The sequence below is a fragment of the Mesoplodon densirostris genome, chromosome 7 (assembly GCF_025265405.1).
Source record: "Mesoplodon densirostris isolate mMesDen1 chromosome 7, mMesDen1 primary haplotype, whole genome shotgun sequence".
Lineage (NCBI taxonomy): Eukaryota > Metazoa > Chordata > Mammalia > Artiodactyla > Ziphiidae > Mesoplodon > Mesoplodon densirostris.
The window spans coordinates 31,971,234-31,991,159 of NC_082667.1; the positions used below are offsets into that span (position 1 = coordinate 31,971,234).

General features: G+C 35.5%; 1 protein-coding gene across 2 annotated transcripts in view; it reads left to right on the forward strand.

Annotated features, from left to right (window-relative positions):
• The window catches only part of CCDC34 (coiled-coil domain containing 34), a 44,447-nt gene extending 26,753 nt beyond the window's left edge, over positions 1–17,694 (forward strand). Inside the window, exons 4-6 of one of the 2 annotated variants that reach the window (XM_060104134.1) lie at positions 14,844–15,002; positions 15,566–15,707; positions 17,192–17,694. In XM_060104134.1, coding sequence (XP_059960117.1) covers positions 14,844–15,002; positions 15,566–15,707; positions 17,192–17,406 — 516 coding nt within the window. In that variant the 3' untranslated portion in view covers positions 17,407–17,694. Of the gene's footprint in view, positions 1–14,843; positions 15,003–15,565; positions 15,708–16,281; positions 16,607–17,191 lie in introns of those variants that run through there. The other variant, XM_060104135.1, reaches the window with a different exon arrangement.
• The last annotated feature ends 2,232 nt before the right edge of the window (positions 17,695–19,926 follow it).

The following is a 19,926-nucleotide window of genomic DNA, read 5'->3' on the forward strand; positions in this document are numbered from 1 at the left end:
ATGAGATGGCAGAGAAATATGTTCCAGACGAAGGAACAAGATAAAAACGCACAAGAACAACTGAATCAAGTGGAGATAGGCAAACTACCTGGAAAAGAATTTAGAGTAATGATAGTAAAGATGATCCAAAATTTCTAAAAAGAATGGAGGCACAGATTGAGAAGATACAAATGATGTTTAACAAAGAGAAGATCTAAAGAATAAACAGGTGAACAATACAATAACTGGAATGAAAAATACACTAGAAGGAAGCAATAGCACAAGAATTGAAGCAGAAGAATGAATAAGTGAGCTGGAAGACAATGTTGGAAATCACTGCTGCAGAACAGAATAAAGAAAAAAGAATGAAAAGAAATGAGGACAGTCTTGGAGACCTCTGGGACAACATTAAATGCACCAATATTGGCACTATAGGGGTCCCAGAAGGAGACAGAAAGAACCTGAGAAAATATTTGAAGAGATTGTAGCTGAAAACGTCCTTAACATTAGAAAGGAAGCACTCAAGTCTGGGAAGTGCAGAAAGTCCCATACAAGATAAACCTAAGGAGGAACAAGATGAGACACATACTAATCAAACTGACGAAAATTAAAGACAAACTATTAAAAACAACAGGGAAGAGAAACAAATAACATACAAGGGAATCCCCATAAGGTATCTGCTCATTTTTCAGCAGAAAATCTGCAGGCCAGAAGGGAGTGGATGATATATCTAAAGTGATGAAAGGAACAAACCTACTACCAAGAATACTCTACCCAGCAGACTCATTCAAATTTGACAGATAAATCAAAAGCTTTACAGACAAACAAAACCTAAGAGAATTCAGCACCACCAAACCAGCTTTGAAACAAAAGTTAAAGGAATTTCTCTAGACAGAAAAGACCACAACTAGAATCAAGAAAATTATGAATGGGAAAGCTCACCAGTTAAGAGAAACATAAAACAAAGGTAGGAAATCATCCACACACAAATATGATATTAAAACCAGCAGTCGTAAGAAGAGAGTACAAATGCAGGATATTGATAACGCATTGGAAATTAAGAGACCAGCAAGTTAAAACAGTCTTGTACATATGTAGACTGCTATGTCAAAACCTTTTGGGAACCACAAATCAAATCCTACAATAGATACACACACGAAAAAGAAAAAGCAACCCAATCACAAGGCAAGAAGATAGACATCAAATCACAAGAGAAGAAGAAGGGAAGAAAAAAGGCCTACAAAAACAAATCCTAATTAACAGAATGGCAGTAAGAACAGACATCGATAATTACCTTAAATGTAAATGGATTAAATGCTCCAACCAAAAGACGCAGACAGGCTGAATGTATACAAAAACAAGACCCATATATATGCTGTCTACAGGAGACCCACTTTAGCCCTAGGGACACATACAGAGTGGATGTGAGGGGACGGAAAAAGGTATCCCATGCAAATGGAAATCAAAAGAAAGCTGGAGTAGCAAAACTCATATCACACAAAATATACTCTAAAATAAAGACTGTTATAGGAGACAAAGAAGGACACTACGTAATGATCAAGGGATCAATCCACGAAGGAGATACAACAATTACAAATAGGAGTGCACCCAACATAGGAGCACCTCAATATACAAGGAAGAGGGAACTTTCCTCAACATAATAAAGGCCATATATGACAAACCCACAGCCAGCATCGTCCTCAATGATGAAAAACTGAAACCATTTCCACTAAGATCAGGAACAAGACAAGGTTGCCCACTCTCACCACTTATTCAACATAGTTTTGGAAGTTTTAGCCACAGCAATCAGAGAAGAAAAGGAAATAAAAGGAATCCAAATGGGAAAAGAAGAAGTAAAGCTGTCACTGTTTGCAGATGACATGATACTATACATAGAGAATCCTAAAGATGCTACCAGAAAACTACTAGAGCTAATCAATGAATTTGGTAAAGTAGCAGGATACAAAATTAATGCACAGAAATCTCTGGCATTCCTATATACTAATGATGAAAAATCTGAAAGTGAAATCAAGGAAACACTCCCATTTACCTTTGCAACAAAAAGAATAAAATATCTAGGAATAAACCTACCTAAGGAGACAAAAGACCTGTATGCAGAAAATTATAAGACACTGATGAAAGAAATTAAAGATGATACAAATAGATGGAGAGATGTACCATGTTCTTGGATTGGAAGAATCAACATTGTGAAAATGACTCTACTACCCAAAGCAATCTACAGATTCAATGCAATCCCTATCAAACTACCACTGGCATTTTTCACAGAACTAGAACAAAAAATTTCACAATTTGTATGGAAACACAAAAGACCACGAATAGCCAAAGCAATCTTGAGAACGAAAAATGGAGCTGGAGGAATCAGGCTCCCTGACTTCAGACTATACTACAAAGCTACAGTAATCAAGACAGTGTGGTACTGGCACAGAAACAGAAAGATAGATCAATGGAACAGGATAGAAAGCCCAGAGATAAACCCACGCACGTATGGTCACCTTATCTTTGATAAAGGAGGCAGGAATGTACAGTGGAGAAAGGACAGTCTCTTCAATAAGTGGTGCTGGGAAATCTGGACAGGGACATGTAAAAGTATGAGATTAGATCACTCCCTAACACCATACACAAAAATAAGCTCAAAATGGATTAAAGACCTAAATGTAAGGCCAGACACTATCAAACTCTTAGAGGAAAACATAGGCAGAACACTCTATGACATAAATCACAGCAAGATCCTTTTTGACCCACCTCCTAGAGACATGGAAATAAAGACAAAAATAAACACATGGGACCTAATGAAACTTAAAAGCTTTTGCACAGCAAAGGAAACCATAAACAAGACCAAAAGACAACCCTCGGAATGGGAGAAAATATTTGCAAATGAAGCAACTGACAAAGGATTAATCTCCAAAATTTATAAGCAGCTCATGCAGCTTAATAACAAAAAAAAAAAACAACCCAATCCAAAAATGGGCAGAAGACCTAAATAGACATTTCTCCACAGAAGATATACAGACTGCCAACAAACACATGAAAGGATGCTCAACATCTTTACTCATTAGAGAAATGCAAATCAAAACTACAATGAGATATCATCTCACACCAGTCAGAATGGCCGTCATTAAAAAATCTAGAAATAATAAATGCTGGAGAGGGTGTGGAAAAAAGGGAACACTCTTGCACTGCTGGTGGGAATGTGAATTGGTACAGCCACTATGGAGAACGGTATGGAGGTTCCTTAAAAAACTACAAATAGAACTACCATATGATCCAGCAATCCCACTACTGGGCATATACCCTGAGAAAACCATAATTCAAAAAGAGTCATGTACCAAAATGTTCATAGCAGCCCTATTTACAATAGCTCGGAGATGGAAACAACCTAATTGTCCGTCGTCGGATGAATGAATAAAGAAGATGTGGCACATATATACAATGGAATATTACTCAGCCGTAAAAAGAAATGAAATTGAGCTATTTGTAATGAGGTGGATGGACCTAGAGTCTGTCATACAGAGTGAAGTAAGTCAGAAAGAGAAAGACAAATACTGTATGCTGACACATATATATGGAATTTAAGGAAAAAAATGTCATGAAGAACATAGGGGTAAGACAGGAATAAAGACACAGATCTACTAGAGAATGAACTTGAGGATATGGGGAAGGGGAAGGGTAAGCTGTGACAAAGCGAAAGAGCGGCATGGACATATATACACTACCAAATGTAAGGTAGATAGCTAGTGGGAAGCAGCCGCATAGCACAGGGAGATCAGCTCGGTGCTTTGTGACTGCCTGGAGGGGTGGGATAGGGAGGGTGGGAGGGAGATGCAAAAGGGAGGGGATATGGGAACATATGTATATGTATAACTGATTAAATTTGTTAAATAAAAAAATATATATATACAAGGAAAATGCTAACAGCCATAAAAAAAGAAATCGACCGTAACACAGTAATAGTGGGGGACTTTAACACCCCAGTCCCATCAATGGACATATCATCCAGACAGAAAATCAACAAGGAAACACAGGTCTTGAATGACATACTAGACCCTATGGGCTTAATTGGTATTTATTACAACATTCCTTTGATTGTTCTCAAATGCATATGGAACATTCTCCAGGATAAATCACATCCTGGGCCACAAATCAAACCTCAGTAAATTTAAGAAAATTGAAATCATATTGAGAATATTTTCTAACCACAACACTATGAAATTACAAATCAATTACAGGAAATAAAAACTGTAAAAAACACAAATACGTGGAGGCTAAATAATATGTTATGAAACAACCATGGATCGCTGAAGAAATCAAAGAGGAAATTTAAAAATACCTAGAGACAAATGACAATGAAAACATGATTGTCCAATACCTTTGGGGTGCAGCAAAAGCAGTTCTAAGAGGGAAGTTCATAGCAATACAGTTTTATCTCAGGAAACAAGAAAATCTCAAATAAACAACCAAACCCTACACGTAAAGGAACTAGAGAAAGAAGAACAAACAAAACCCAAAGTTAGTAGGAGAAAAGAAATCATAAAGATCAGAGCAGAAATAAATGAAATAGAGATGAAGAAAACAGTAGTAAAGATCAATGAAACTAAAAGCTGGTTCTTTGAGAAGATAAACAAAATTGATAAACCTTTAGCCAGATTCATCAAGAAAAAGGAGAGGACTCAAATCAATAAAATTAGAAATGAAAAAGAAGTTACAACTGACACCACAGAAATACAAAGGACCATAAGAGACTACTACAAACAACTATATGCCAATAAAATGGACCATCTAGAAAAAGAGACAAATTCTTAGAAAGGTACAAGCTTCCAAGACTGAACCAAGAAGAAATAGAAGATATGAATAGACCTATCACAAGTACTGAAATTCAAACTGATTAAAATGCTTCCAACTAACAAAAATGCAGGACCAGATAGCTTCACAGGCGAATTCTATCAAACATGTAGAAAAGAGTTAACACCTATCCTTCTGAAACTATTCCAAAAATTGCAGAGGAAGGAACACTCCCAAACTTTCTATGTGGCCACCATGACCCTGATATCAAAACCAGACAAAGATACCACAAAAAAAGAAAATTACCGGCCAGTATCAGTGATGAACATAGACGGAAAAATCCTCAACGAAATACTAGCAAACTGAATCCATCATACACCATGATCAAGTGGAATTTATACCAGGGATGCAAGGATTCTTCAATATCCACAAGTCAATCAGTGTTATACACCATGTTAACAAACTGAAGACTAAAAACCATATGATCATCTCAATAGATGCAGAAAAAGCTTTTGAGAAAATTCAACAACCATTTATGATAAACTCTCCAGAAGTAGGCATAGAGGGAACTTAATCTCAACATAGTAAAGGCCTTATATGACAAGTCCACAGCTAACATTCTGAACAGTAAAGAGCTGAAAGCATTCTCTCTGAGATAAGGAACAAGACAAGAATGTCCACTGTCACCACTTTTATTCAGCATAGTTTTGGAAGTCCTAGCCACAGCAGTCAGAGAAGAAAAAGAAATAAGAGGAATCCAAATTGAAAAAGAAAACGTAAAACTGTCACTATTTGCAGCAACATTATATTATACATAGAAAAGATGCTACCAGAAAACTACTAGAGCTCATCAGTGAATTCAGTAAATGTACAGGATGCAAAATTAATACACAGAAATCTTGCATTCCTATACACTAACAACTAAAGATCAGAAAGAGAAATCAAGGAAACAATCCCATTTACCATCACATCAAAAAGAATAAAATACCTAGGAGTAAACCTACCTGAGGAGACAAAAGACCTGTATTCTGAAAACTATAAGACGCTGATGAAGTAAATCAATGGTGACACAAAGACTACATGGAAAGGTATTATTTTGGATTGGAAGAATCAATATTGTCAAAATGACTATGCTACCCAAGGCAACTACAGATTCAGTGCAGTCCCTATCAAATTACCAATGACATTTTTCACAGAACTACAACAAAGATTTTTAAATTTTATATGGAAGCACAAAAAACCCTGAATAGCGAAAGCAACTCTGAGAAAGAAAAACAGAGCTGGAGGAATCAGGCTACCTGACTTCAGACTATACTATAAAGCTACAGTAATCAAAACAGTATGGTACTTGCACAAAAACAGAAATATAGATCAATGGAACAGGAGAGAAAGCCCAGAAATAAACCCACACACCTGTGGTCAATTAATCTATGTGACAAAGCAGGCAAGAATATACAAAGGAGAAAAGACAGTCTCTTCAAAACGTGGTGCTGAGAAAACTGGATAGCTACATGGAAAATAATGAAATTAGACATTTCATAAACACTATACATAAAAATAAACTCAAAATGGATCAAAGACCTAAATGTAAGGCTACACACTATAAGACTCTTAGAGGAAAACATAGGCAGAATACTCTTTGATGTAAATCGCAGCAACATATTTTTTGATACACCTCCTAGAGTAATGAAAATAAAACCAAATATAAACAAATAGGACCTAATAAAGCTTAAAAGCTTCTACACAACAAGGGAAACCATAAACAAAATAAAAACACAACACACATAATGGGAGAAAATATTTGCAAACGAAGCAAGTGAAACAGAATTAGTCTCCAAAATATACAAACAACTCATGCAGCTCTATATCAAATAAACAACCCAATCAAAAAGTAGGTAGAAGGCAGACTCTGGGAGGGCTCACGCCAAGGAGTACTTCCCAGAACTTCTGCTGCCAGTGTCCTTGTCCCCATGGTGAGCCACAGCCACCCCACGCCTATGCAGGAGACCCTTCAACACTAGCAGGTATTGTAAGAATCAGGCTGCTAATGTTGGCATATGCGCATTTAGCCTTAAAAGAGATTAAGTTGAGAAGCAAGAAGAACTACAATCCTGCAGCCTGTGGAACAAAAACCACATTCACAGAAACATAGACAAGATGAAAAGGCAGAGTGCTATGTACCAGATGAAGGAACATGATAAAACCCCAGAAAAACAACTAAATGAAGTGGAGCTAGGCAACCTTCCAGAAAAAGAATTCAGGATAATGATAGTGAAGATGATCCAGGAACTCGGAAAAAGAACGGAGGCAAAGATCGAGAAGATGCAAGAAATGTTGAACAAAGACCTAGAAGAATTACAGAACAAACAAACAGAGATGAAAAATGCAATAACTGAAATGAAAACTACACTAGAAGGAATCAACAGCAGAATAACTGAGGCAGAAGAACGGATAAGTGACCTGGAAGACAAAATGGTGGAATTCACTGCTGCGGAACAGAATAAAGAAAAAAGAATGAAAAGAAATGAAGACAGCCTAAGAGACCTCTGGGACAATATTAAACGCAGCAACATTCGCATTATAGGGGTCCTAGAAGGAGAAGTGAGAGGGAAAGGACCAGAGAAAATATTTGAGGAGATTATAGTCGAAAACTTCCCTAACATGGGAAAGGAAATAGCCACCCAAGTCCAGGAAGCACAGTGAGTTTCATACAGGATAAACCCAAGGAGAAACACACCAAGACACATAGTAATCAAATTGGCCAAAATTAAAGACAAAGAAAAATTATTGAAAGCAGCAAGGGAAAAATGACAAATAATATACAAGGGAACTCCCATGAAGTTAACAGCTGATTTCTCAGGAAAAACTCTACAAGCCAGAAGGGAGTGGCATGATATACTTAAAGTGATGAAAGGGAAGAAGCTACAACCAAGATTACTCTACCTGGCAAGGATCTCATTCAGATTCAGTGGAGAAATCAAAAGCTTTACAGACAAGCAAAAGCTAAGAGAATTCAACACCACCAAACCAGCTCTATAACAAATGCTAACGGAACTTCTCTAAGTGGGGAACACAAGAGAAGAAAAGGACCACAAAAACAAACCCAAAACAATTAAGAAAATGCTCATGGAACGTACCTATCAATAATTACCTTAAACGTGAATGGATTAAATACTCCAAAAGGCACAGGCTTGCCAAATGGATACAAAAACAAGACCCATATATATGCTGTCTAAAAGAGACCCACTTCAGACCTAGGGACACATACAGACTGAAAGTGAGGGGTTGGAAATAGATATTCCATGCTAATGGAAATCAAAACAAAGCTGGAGTAGCAATACTCATATCAGGTAAAATAGACTGTAAAATAAAGAATGTTACAGGAGACAAGGAAGGACACTACATAATGATTAAGGGATCAATCCAAAAAGAAGATATAATGTTATAAATATATATGCACCCAACATAGGAGCACCTTAATACATAAGGCAAATGCTAACTGCTATAAAAAAGGAAATCGACAGTAACACAATAATAGTGGGGGACTTTAACACCTCACTTACACCAATGGACAGATCATCCAAAATGAAAATAAATAAGGAAACAGAAGGTTTAAATGACACAATAGACCAGATAGATTTAGTTGATATTTATAGGACATTTCATCTGAAAACAGCATATTACACTCTCTTCTCAAGTGCGCATGGAACATTCTCCAGGGTAGATCACATCTTGGGTCACAAATCAAGCCTCAGTAAATTTAAGAAAATTGAAACCATATCAAGCATCTTTTCTGACCACAACACTATGAGATTAGAAATGAATTACTGGGGGAAAAAAACCATAAAAAACTCAAACACATGGAGGCTAAACAATACGTTACTAAATAACCAAGAGATCACTGAAGAAATCAAAGAGGAAATCAAAAAATACCTAGAGACAAAAGACAATGAAAACACGATGATCCAAAACCTATGGGATGCAGCAAAAGTAGTTCTAAGAGGGAAGTTTATAGCTCTACAAGCCTACCTCAAGAAACAAGAAAAATCTCAAACAATCTAACCTTACACCTAAAGGAACAAGAAAAAGAAGAAGAAACAAAACCCAAGGTGAGCAGAAGGAAAGAAATGATAAAGATCAGAGCAGAAATAAATGAAATAGAAACAAAGAAAACAATAGCAAAGATCAATAAAACTAAAAGCTGGTTCTTTGAGAAGATAAACAAAATTGAGAAACCATTAACCAGACTCATCAAGAAATGAGGGAGAGGACTCAAATCAATAAAATTAGGAATGAAAAAGGAGAAGTTACAACAGACACTGCAGAAATACAAAGCATCCTAAGAGACTACTACAGGCAACTCTATGCCAATAAAATGGACAACCTGGAAGAAATGGACAAATTCTTAGAAAGGTAAAACCTTCCAAGACTGAACCAGGAAGAAATAGAAAATATGAACAGACCAATCACAAGTAATGAAACTGAAACTGTGGTGAAAAATCGTCCAACAAACAAAAGTCCAGAACAAGATGGCTTCACAGGTGAATTCTTTGAAACATTCAGAGAAGAGGTAACCCCCATCCTTCTCAAACTCTTCCAAAAAATTGCAGAGGAAGGAACGCTCCCAAACTCATTCTATGAGGCCACCATCACCCTGATACCAAAACCAGACAAAGATACTACAAAAAAAGAAAGTTACAGACCAATATCACTGATGAATATAGATGCAAAAATCTTCACCAACAAACTAGCAAACAGAATCCAACAATACATTAAAAGGATCATACATCATGATCAAGTGGGATTTATCCCAGGGATGCAAGGATTCTTCAATGTACGAAAATCAATCAATGTGATATACCATATTAACAAATTGAAGAATAAAAACCATATAATCATCTCAATAGATGCAGAAAAAGCTTTTGACAAAATTCAACACCGATTTATGATAAAAACTCTCCAGAATGTGGGCATAGAGGGAACCTACCTCAACATAATAAAGGCCATATACGACAAACCCACAGCAAACATCACATCATTCTCAATGGAGAAGAACTGAAAGAATTTCCTCTAAGATCAGGAACAAGACAAGGATGTCCACTCTCACCACTGTTATTCAACATAGTTTTGGAAGTCCTAGCCACAGCAATCAGAGAAGGAAAAGCAATAAAAAGAATACAAATTGAAAGTGTATAAGTAAAACTGTCACTGTTTGCAGATGACATGACATAGAGAATCCTAAAGATGCCACCAGAAAAATACTAGAGCTAATCAGTGAATTTGGTAAAGTTGCAGGATACAAAATTAATGTACAGAAATCTCTTGCATTCCTATACACTAATGATAAAAAATCTGAAAGAGAAATCAAGGAAACACTCCCATTTACCATTACACCATAAAGAATAAAATGCCTAGGAATAAACCTACCTAGGGAGACCAATGAGCTGTATGCAGAAAATTATAAGACACTGATGAAAGAAATTAAAGATGATACCAACAGATGGAGAGATATACCATGTTCTTGGATTGGAAGAATCAATATTGTGAAAATGACTATACTACCCAAAGCAATCTACAGATGCAATTCAATCCCTATCAAATTAGCAATGGCATTTTTTAAGGAACTAGAACAAAACTTAAAATTTGTATGGAGACACAAAAGAACCCAAGTAGCCAAAGCAGTCTTGAGGGGAAGAAAACTGGAGGAATCAGACTCCCTGACTTCAGACTATACTACAAAGCTACAGTAATCAAGACAATATGGTACTGGCACAAAAACAGAAACATAGATCAATGGAACAAGATAGAAAGCCCAGAGATAAACCCATGCACCTATGGTCAACTAATCTATGACAAAGGAGGCAGGGATATACTATGGAGAAAAGACAGTCTCTTCAATAAATGGTGCTGTGAAAACTGGACAGCTACATGTAAAAGAATGAAATTAGAACACTCCCTAACAACAAACACAAACTCAAAAATAAACAAAAATAAACTCAAAATGGAATAGTGACCTAAATGTAAGACCAGACACTATAACACTCTTACAGGAAAATGTAGGAAGAACACTCTTTGACATAAATCACAGCAAGATCTTTTTTGATCCACCTCCTAGAGTAATGGAAATAAAAACAAAAATAAACAAATGGGACCTAATGGAACTTCAAAGCTTTTGCATAGCAAAGGAAACCATAAACAAGAAGAAAAGGCAACCCTCAGAATGGGAGAAAATATTTGCAAACGAATCAACAAAGAATCAATCTCCAAAATATATAAACAGCTCATGCAGCTTAATATTAAAAAACAAACAACCCAGTCCAAAAATGGGCAGAAGACCTAAATAGACATTTCTCCCAAGAAGACACACAGGTGGCCAAAAAGCACATGGAAAGATGCTCAACATAACCAATTACCATAGAAATGCAAATCAAAACTACAATGAGGTATCACCTAACACCGGTCAGAATGGCCATCATCAAAAAGTCTACAAAGAATAAATGCTGGATAGGGTGTGGAGAAAAGGGAACTCTCCTACAATGTTGGTGGGAACATAAATTGGTACAACCAGTATGGAGAACATTATAGAGGTTCCTTAAAAAACTAAAACTAGAACTACCATATGATCCAGCAATCCCACTCCTGGGCATATATCCGGAGGAAACCATAATTCAAAAAGATAGGTGTACCCCAGTGTTCATTGCAGCACTATTTACAGTAGACGAGACATGGAAGCAATCTAGTGTCCATTGACAGAGGAATAGATAAAGAAGAGTTGGTACATACTTACAATGGAATATTACTCAGCCATAAAAAAGAACAAAATGCCATTTGCAGCAACATGGATGGACCAAGAGATTATCATACTTAGGGAAGTAAGTCAGAGAAAGAAATATCATATGATGTCATTCATATGTATATCAAAAATTTTAAAAATGATACGAATGAACTTATTTACAAAGCAGAAACAGACTTACACATATTGAAAACAAAGTTATGGTTACCAAAGGTGAAACATGGGGGGTGGAGTGATAAATCAGGAGCCTCGTGATTAACATACACACACTACTATATACAACAAGGACCTACTCTATAGCACAGGGAACTCTCTACTCAATATTCTGTGATAACCTGTATGAGAAAAGAATCTGAAAAGTAATGAATATATGTCTGTGTATAACTGAATCACTTTGCTGTACACCTGAAACTAAAAACATTGTAAACCACCTATACTCCAATTTAAAAAAAAGAAAAAAGTTACACTGATGATTAGGGCTTCAATATATGAATTTTGGTGGGACAGAATTCAATCCATAGCACTCTTGACCATTTCTACATTTCTTGTTTTTTGTTTGTTTAGTTTAGTGTTTAATTTTTTTCCATTTTGTGTGTCTTAATAGTAAGTTGTAAGAATTCTTTTTATATTCCTTTAAGTCCTATAACATGTATTGTAAATATTTCCTTTTAATTTTTTTATGACTTGTTTAAAGAGCAGAAATTTTAAATTTTGGTTAAGTTCCATATTTCTGTTTTTTCTTTTATAGTTTGTGAGTTTTGTGTTCTATTAAAGAAACGTTTGCCTATGCCAAGGTTGTAAAATATTCTCCATTGTTTTCTTCTAGAAGTTTTATAACCTCAGCTTTTACCTATTTGCATTTTGAGTTAATTTTAATGTTGGCATGTGTTAAGGGTCAAGGTTCATTTTGTTGTAGTATGGATATACAGTTGTTCCAACACTGTGTTGAAAGATAATATTTTCACTACTCAGTTACCCTGACATTTTTATTTCAAATCCATTGACCAAATACGTCTGGGTCTATTTCTGGACTGTATTCTGTTCAGTTGATCTATATCCTATGCCACTACTACACTATCTGCTTACTATAGCTTTATATAGTAACTCTTGAATTTAAAATTCTTCTAATCAAATAGTGTAAGTCTTCCATCTTTTTTCTTCTATTTCAGAATTGTTTTAGCCGCTCTGGACCCTTTCTATTTAGAATTAGCTTATCAATTTCCCTAATCATGCTTGCTTGAATAGTGCCTGATACTATTGGGATTGCATTAAATACATAAATAGATCATTCTGGAGAAAATTGCTATCTTAATAATACCAAATTATAAATCTATAAACATGATTTTTTTTTCTATTTAGACCATATTTATCTCAGTTTTTTTCTTCGTTTTTTTTTTCAGTGTACAGGGGTATTATATGTCTTTTTAAAATGTATCCGTAAGTATTTCATGTTTCTGATGAGAGCAGTTATCTTGAGTTATTCCTAATATTATCTTATAATTTTCATATTTGGTTTGGACTTTAGAGAAATAGTGGGCTCCTAAAATGAGCTTGGAAGTGTTCTCTTTTTCTCTGTTTTTTAAAAACAATTTGTGTAGTGATTGGTACTGTTGCTTCCTTAGACGTGTGATAGACTCTACCAGTGAAGCAGTTGGAGGCTAGAGTTTTCTTTGTGGGAAAGTTTTAAATTCTGAATTGTTTTTACAAGTAGAGGCTCATTCAGTTACTCTATTTCTTCTTGAATTGGTTTTGGAAAGTGATATATTTTTAAGGAATTTTGACATCTTATTTAAATTGAATTTATTGGCAAAAAATTGTTTTCAGCATTCTCATATGTATATAAGAGATATGTAGTGATCTGTCGTTTACCATCTGTGTGACCTTGGGCAGATTGCTTAACTTCTTTGTGGAATTTAACCCAATAGTTAAATTCCAGCATTATTTCAATGGATACTGAGTTCTCAGCAAGAAAGGATTTCCTTTTGCAGCTATTGGCAGACCAACAATAAGGAAATATAGCAACTTGGGGAATGACAGGGGCTTTAATTTTTTTATTTTTTGTCCTTGCCTCGAGGCTTGTGGGATCTTAGTTCCCTGAGGAGGGATTGAATCTGTGCCCTCAGCAGTTAAAGCACAGAGTCCTAACCATTGGACCACCAGGGAATTCCCGTGCTTTGATTTTTAAGACCCACCTTTCCTGCACAGCACTGGACATATGTTGTATGTAACTGATGTTCGTTACTTGGGTCTTACTTGAATTGCTTGTATTAAAGTATTCTACAAGATGCTTTTAAGGGAAGAATTTCTTGGCTCATATTTCTTTGCTCAATGAAGGGTGATGTATGTGGCATTTGTATTGCATATACTTCATGTTTGCAGATTATTTTCTAAACCTTTGATAAAGAGAGCTAGCCATGTCATTGGTTATTTAGAATTTAGCTGTGTTGGTAGATTATCTTTTGAGTGAGAAAAAGAAGAAACATTGACTTATAGTCTGTGTCAAGTTTTTACTTCAAGGGGCTAGATAAAATTTTAGGCTTTGTGGACCATACAATCTCTGTTGCAACTATTTAACTTTGCTGTTGTGGTGCAAAAGCATCATAGACAATAAATATGTAAATAAATGTGTGGCCACATTTCAGTAAACCTTTATTTACAAATACAGGTGGTTGATGGACCATATTTGGCCTGCAGGCCATAGTTTGCCAATCCTTGGTCTGTGTAAGGCTTATAAGAATTACATAGCCAGAGATTTGTCTGTATGTGCCCTTATAGCAGTACTTAATGGGCCAAAATTTGTGCTCTGTAACTCTTTGATGGTGAAAATTTATCCAAGTATTTGTATTGGCAAATTGTCTGGGGAATGTGTACATATGTGGCTCCTATTTTAGATTGGGGGTAAACATCCATCAACAAACACTAAGATTCAGGACAGTCTAATAGGTCATAATTTCTGTCCACTAATTAACTCAGCAAATCTTTATAAAACACCTACTATTTACTTAACACTGTCCCAGGCTCTGAGTGTACTTTGTCAAGCAAGACCTTTGTTATGGCCATCATGAAACGTATGCTCAAGCTGGTAGACTAAAATTGATCAAGTAAGTGCAGGTATGTTATATATTTTCATAAGCCACACTGTGTCAACCACTATTTTACCACCTATTTTAAGAAATAACTGAAGTTTAGAAAATTGCTGCATGTAACACTTCTTCCTTGTATGAGGATGATTACAGATATTCCAGTTAAAATTCCTTTATTTTTATTTAAGAAAAGAAAAGAAAGGGAACAAAAAATTAATAAAGAAAGGGAGGAAAAAGCAGCAAAGGAACTGGAGAAAGAACATTTACAAGAAAAAGCAAAAGAAAAATATGAAGAATGGTTAAAGAAAAAAAATGCTGAAGAATGTGAGAAGAAGAAGAAAGAAAAGGTATTTTCACTAAAGTGATCAGTTAGAATATATGACTTTCATGTTTACATGTGCCAGCTATATTGTATAAAGAGTTTCTAATAGAAAATTGGCACTATCTTATCATAATATAAATACATGTAGCTACCCCTACTTGTTATACTATGATTAGGCTTCAGAAATGAATATGCATTTGTGGTTTTCTTAGGTTGAGAAGTACTAATAAGCCTATTGATATTTCTGCAGTCAGGTTCAAACTTTTTATTGTTTTTTATATGCTTTTAAATATTATTCAATGCACTTTTATGAAAAGTTTTGTTACATTATTATAAATTACTATCCTATTTTAAAACAGCAAATTGCTTTTTTCTTCTTGGGTTTAATGTCTTATTGTTTAGAGGCAGCCACCTTCATATCACATCCCTGATCATGTTAAATTTTGCCCTCTATAGAATTATGATTCAGTATTTCTGATCAGAAAGCCATTGGGATGGGGAGCTACTGGGGAAAAGAGTCAGTAGAATTTGAATAGAATTTTTAGTTACAGAATATCCCTGGAGATTCTTTGGTGTTGTCATTTTAAGGAAAAAGAAAAACAACGGCAGGCTGAATTACAGGAAAAAAAGAAAATAGCAGAAAAAAAATTTAAGGAATGGTTGGAAAATGCAAAAAATAAACCTCGTCCAGCTGCAAAGAGCTATGGTTATGCCAATGGAAAACTCACAGGTTGGTTTTTATGTTATGTGGGTTACATAAATATGGCTTGCAGGAGTGAATATTATATATTATGTTTCCTTTTGACAGAAATAGAAATGTGTAAAAATCATTTTTCTTTCAAATTACTATTTTCTGGAAGATTATAACATACTGTGTTCCTGTAGAGATACTACAAATTTGTTGTCATTCTCTAAAACCAGATACATTTTAAAGGCAACAGTGGTAAAACTGCAAAGTAATGATTTCTAACGTTAAGAAACAAGTAAAATTTTCTTACATTCCTTGGATTTTAAAGCCTTAATCAGGATATATTGAAGGGGTCATTTTCTTCCCCTTTTCTAACCCTCTCTGAGGCAGAGCTTCCAGTGTCTTTGGCACATTCTTTTTGCAGGGTGGAATACTAGACAGCACATGAACCAGACACAGACCTGGTTGGCCTTTAGGCTTGGTCTGATTATAAATGGCAATGCATGTTTTTCTTTGTACTTCATGTTGGAAGCTCATGCCTTGCTGACAGCTGCCTTCACTTGTTTAAGTGATTTATTATTAAAAATACTCCCATTCTGTTTTGTTCACACAATAGGACATATTCCAGACTTTGTTTTGACCATCGTGGTGAAGTGTGTGTTGACATATCTATGCAGTCAAAGTGGGTTGCCAATGTCTGAATGACACATTCCTGCTGTCAGGATTTAGGCCTCTCCTGCGTGTCACAGAGGTCATCCATTACAGCTACCGAGCAGGGTCTGCTCTGCTTTTTTGTTCTCTTGTTTGAAATAAGAGTAATAGTCTACAGCCATACCACCCTGAACGCGCCCGATCTCGTCTGAAATAAGAGTAATAAGCAGTGGTTTTAACCAAATGATTGGATAGTAAAGTTAAAACTTAGGTGGAATATACATATTGACTAGAAGTTAATTGGTGAAATAATGGATTATTTTACTAAATTTTTTGCATTTAAATAAGTTTTATTCTAATAAATATCTTTGCAAATGCTCTACTGCTCTTAATTATCAAAATTACAGTGATATTATGAAATCTGATTAAGTGACAGTGATTTAGAATTTAAGTGGTTCTAAACAAGAATCTTGATTCACTTTAGCTACATATGCAACATACATTTTTTCTGCAAACTTTAGTGTCCGACTAGGGGAAACATGTACACAATCAGCGGTTTCCCAGACTGAGTTAAAATGAAGATTTTGTTCAATTTAAGGGTTCTAAAATTAATTTCTTAGGAGAACTTTTATGAGTTTATATAGATTTGAACATTAATGTTCTTTGAATGCTTAGAATTATTTATATTTTAATTTTTACTTCAATACTCACTGTGTTTGAAAATATTTGAGAGTTCAAGTTTTAAATGAGTCAAATTGGTTTATCAATGATATTTTTGCCCTTTTAATATTTTAACATTTTTCTGTGAATTTTAAAATATGTAGTTTCTTTGATCTCAAAAAGTTTTCTTGTTCTGATTTTTTTAATAATTTTAGGTTTTTACAATGGAAATTCTTATCCAGAGCCAGCCTTTTATAACCCAATTCCATGGAAACCAGTTCCTGTGCCTCCTCCCAAAGGAGCAAAGGATCTATCAGGAAAAAAGACTAAAAGGCCTGTGATAAGCCAGCCAAACAGGTCATCCTCTCTGGTAATGCATAAAGCCAGAAGTAATCTTTGCCTTGGAACTCTGTGCAGAATACAAAGATAGTAGATGTGGGAAAGTACATGCTTTTACCTGGAGCTATTTAATTTTAAAATCAGAAATTGTTTTGTTACTGCTCAATTAGTAGCTCAACATTTGATGTATCATTGATAAGTTCAAATTCTTACATTTGTATACAGAGTCCTTAGAATTAATTGAGAAAGATATTTTATACATTTTCATTTTTATAAATGCTTCAAGGTTGATCTTGGCATATTGTTTTGCAGGATAAGTTACTGAATCTAACAATTGTGTTTGTATTTAAAATACCCTCTAATATCAATAAAAGCAACAATTTTTCATGTGTTCTTTCATACTATATGTTGTGTGTTTATGTTTATGAACATAGTAAGATTAAGTCGTTCAAACAAGCATTTCTAAACTGCATGCTCAAGATAATTCTTAGAAGAATCGAAATGGGTTAGAATCCCAGAGTAATCAAAGACAGTCTTTGTTGATGGCTTTTGGTATATTTTTCCCTGTGTAAATATTTGTAAATCGCTAACTGAAGTCATGTTTGGTAACAGAGAAACCCAAAGGTTTTGAAAGGAAAATTTAAAAACACTGTTTTGGACTCAATCTTAGATTGGTATGTAGTAATCTTGAGACATTAATATTTTGCTATACTTTGCTATACTTTGTACAAATAGTTATACATTATAATTAGTTATGTTAATTTTAGAATTAGAAATATCAATGCATTATTATATATATATATATTTTTTTGCGGTACACGGGCCTCTCACTGTTGTGGCCTCTCCCGTTGCGGAGCACAGGCTCCGGACGCGCAGGCTTAGCGGCCATGGCTCACGGGCCCAGCCGCTCCGCGGCATGTGGGATCTTCCCAGACCGGGGCACGAACCCACGTCCCCTGCATCGGCAGGCGGACTCTCAACCACTGCACCACCAGGGAAGCCCCAATGCATTATTTTTTAATGTTAAATGTTGAGTGATATTTTACTGAAGTTGAAATCAAAAATCTTAATAAATACACGTTAAGGATAGTATATCAATGGATTACTAAAGTAGCACTCAACACTTTTTATTAAGTTTTAAAAGTCTGTATCTTTTCTTAGTGGACTCTCAAGAAATGAAAATTTGTTGGGGCAATATAAAGTTCAGTAAATTCATTTAAAAGTGATTCCTATTTAGACTGTATTTCATGTTTCTGCTAGATTAGTCAGCTGTCAAGTTTCTAGTGATTAATCTGCAATGGTGTTGATCAACTGCAGGAAACAGAAATGGGATCTTTGAAGAATATTCATATTGTCAGAAATCTAGAAAACTTCATTTTTTTTTTCCTGCTTATGGGGGTTTGTGAGCCCCATAAGGACTGAGCACTCAATTCAGGCATCTTCATTTGGTTTTATTTAATTTTTTCACTTCTAAGCAGAGAACAGTTTGGGAGGAGTCAGAGTTTGTTGGGTCAAAATATTGGTGAGATTTTGTGGCCTGACCATCCTTGGAACCTCTTAGATGCGGTGAAACTTACAGGTGATCATTCTACATGAGCAAATTCTCCTATGTAGAGAGAATGTAGAATTTGCCAGGGTAGCAATAAACTTGTGTGTAAGAAACAGCATATATAGGCTTGTGTTCCTGGGCATTTTAGATATAGTTGTTATATCTAAAAAATCTTCAATTTCACACAGATTAAGTCATTTAGGCAACTTTTAGCTGTAACCGTAATCCTAATAAGACTTTTCATTCAATCAGTAATTAATTAGTTTGACCAATGTTAGTTGAACATTTGCTCTGTGAGACATGTTTTGCATATTGATTTAGGAATTTGAATGATATATTTCTTTAATTCAGTAAACATTTACAGCCTAGCCAGGAAAACATAGAATAAATGCTGTAATACATTATACTTAAAATCATGCTCAGAGTTCATCTGGGAGCATAGATAAGAGCTCAGCCTGAGAAGGGATTAAGAAAGGTTACAAAGAGGAGGTGACATTTGAGTTGGTGAAAGATAAGCAGGAATTTTCTGGATGGTTATGACGTGGTGAGAAGTAGCTGGGAGAGAAGCAGGGGTCGGAGTAAAAAGGTTCTGTATACTACAGAATTTGGGCTTGATCTTGTGGGCTTGTGATACCCTGTTTTACTACCCCAATGGTGCATTTTTAAAAGATTTTGACTACCAAACATTTATTACTAAAATTCCATTTTTAGAAAAATTTTATTTATTTATTTATTTATTTATGGCTGTGTTGACTCTTCGTTTCTGTGCGAGGGCTTTCTCTAGTTGCGGCAAGTGGGGGCCACTGCACATCACGGTGCACAGGCCTCTGACTATCGCGGCCTTTCTTGTTGCGGAGCACAGGCTCCAGACACGCAGGCTCAGTAATTGTGGCCCACGGGGCCAGTTGCTCCGCGGCATGTGGGATCCTCCCAGACCAGGGCTCAAACCCATGTCCCCTGCATTGGCAGGCAGACTCTCAACCACTGCGCCACCACGGAAGCCCTAAAATTCCATTTTTGTTCATCAAAGACTTCTTCAAACTAATCAATACACCTGTTACT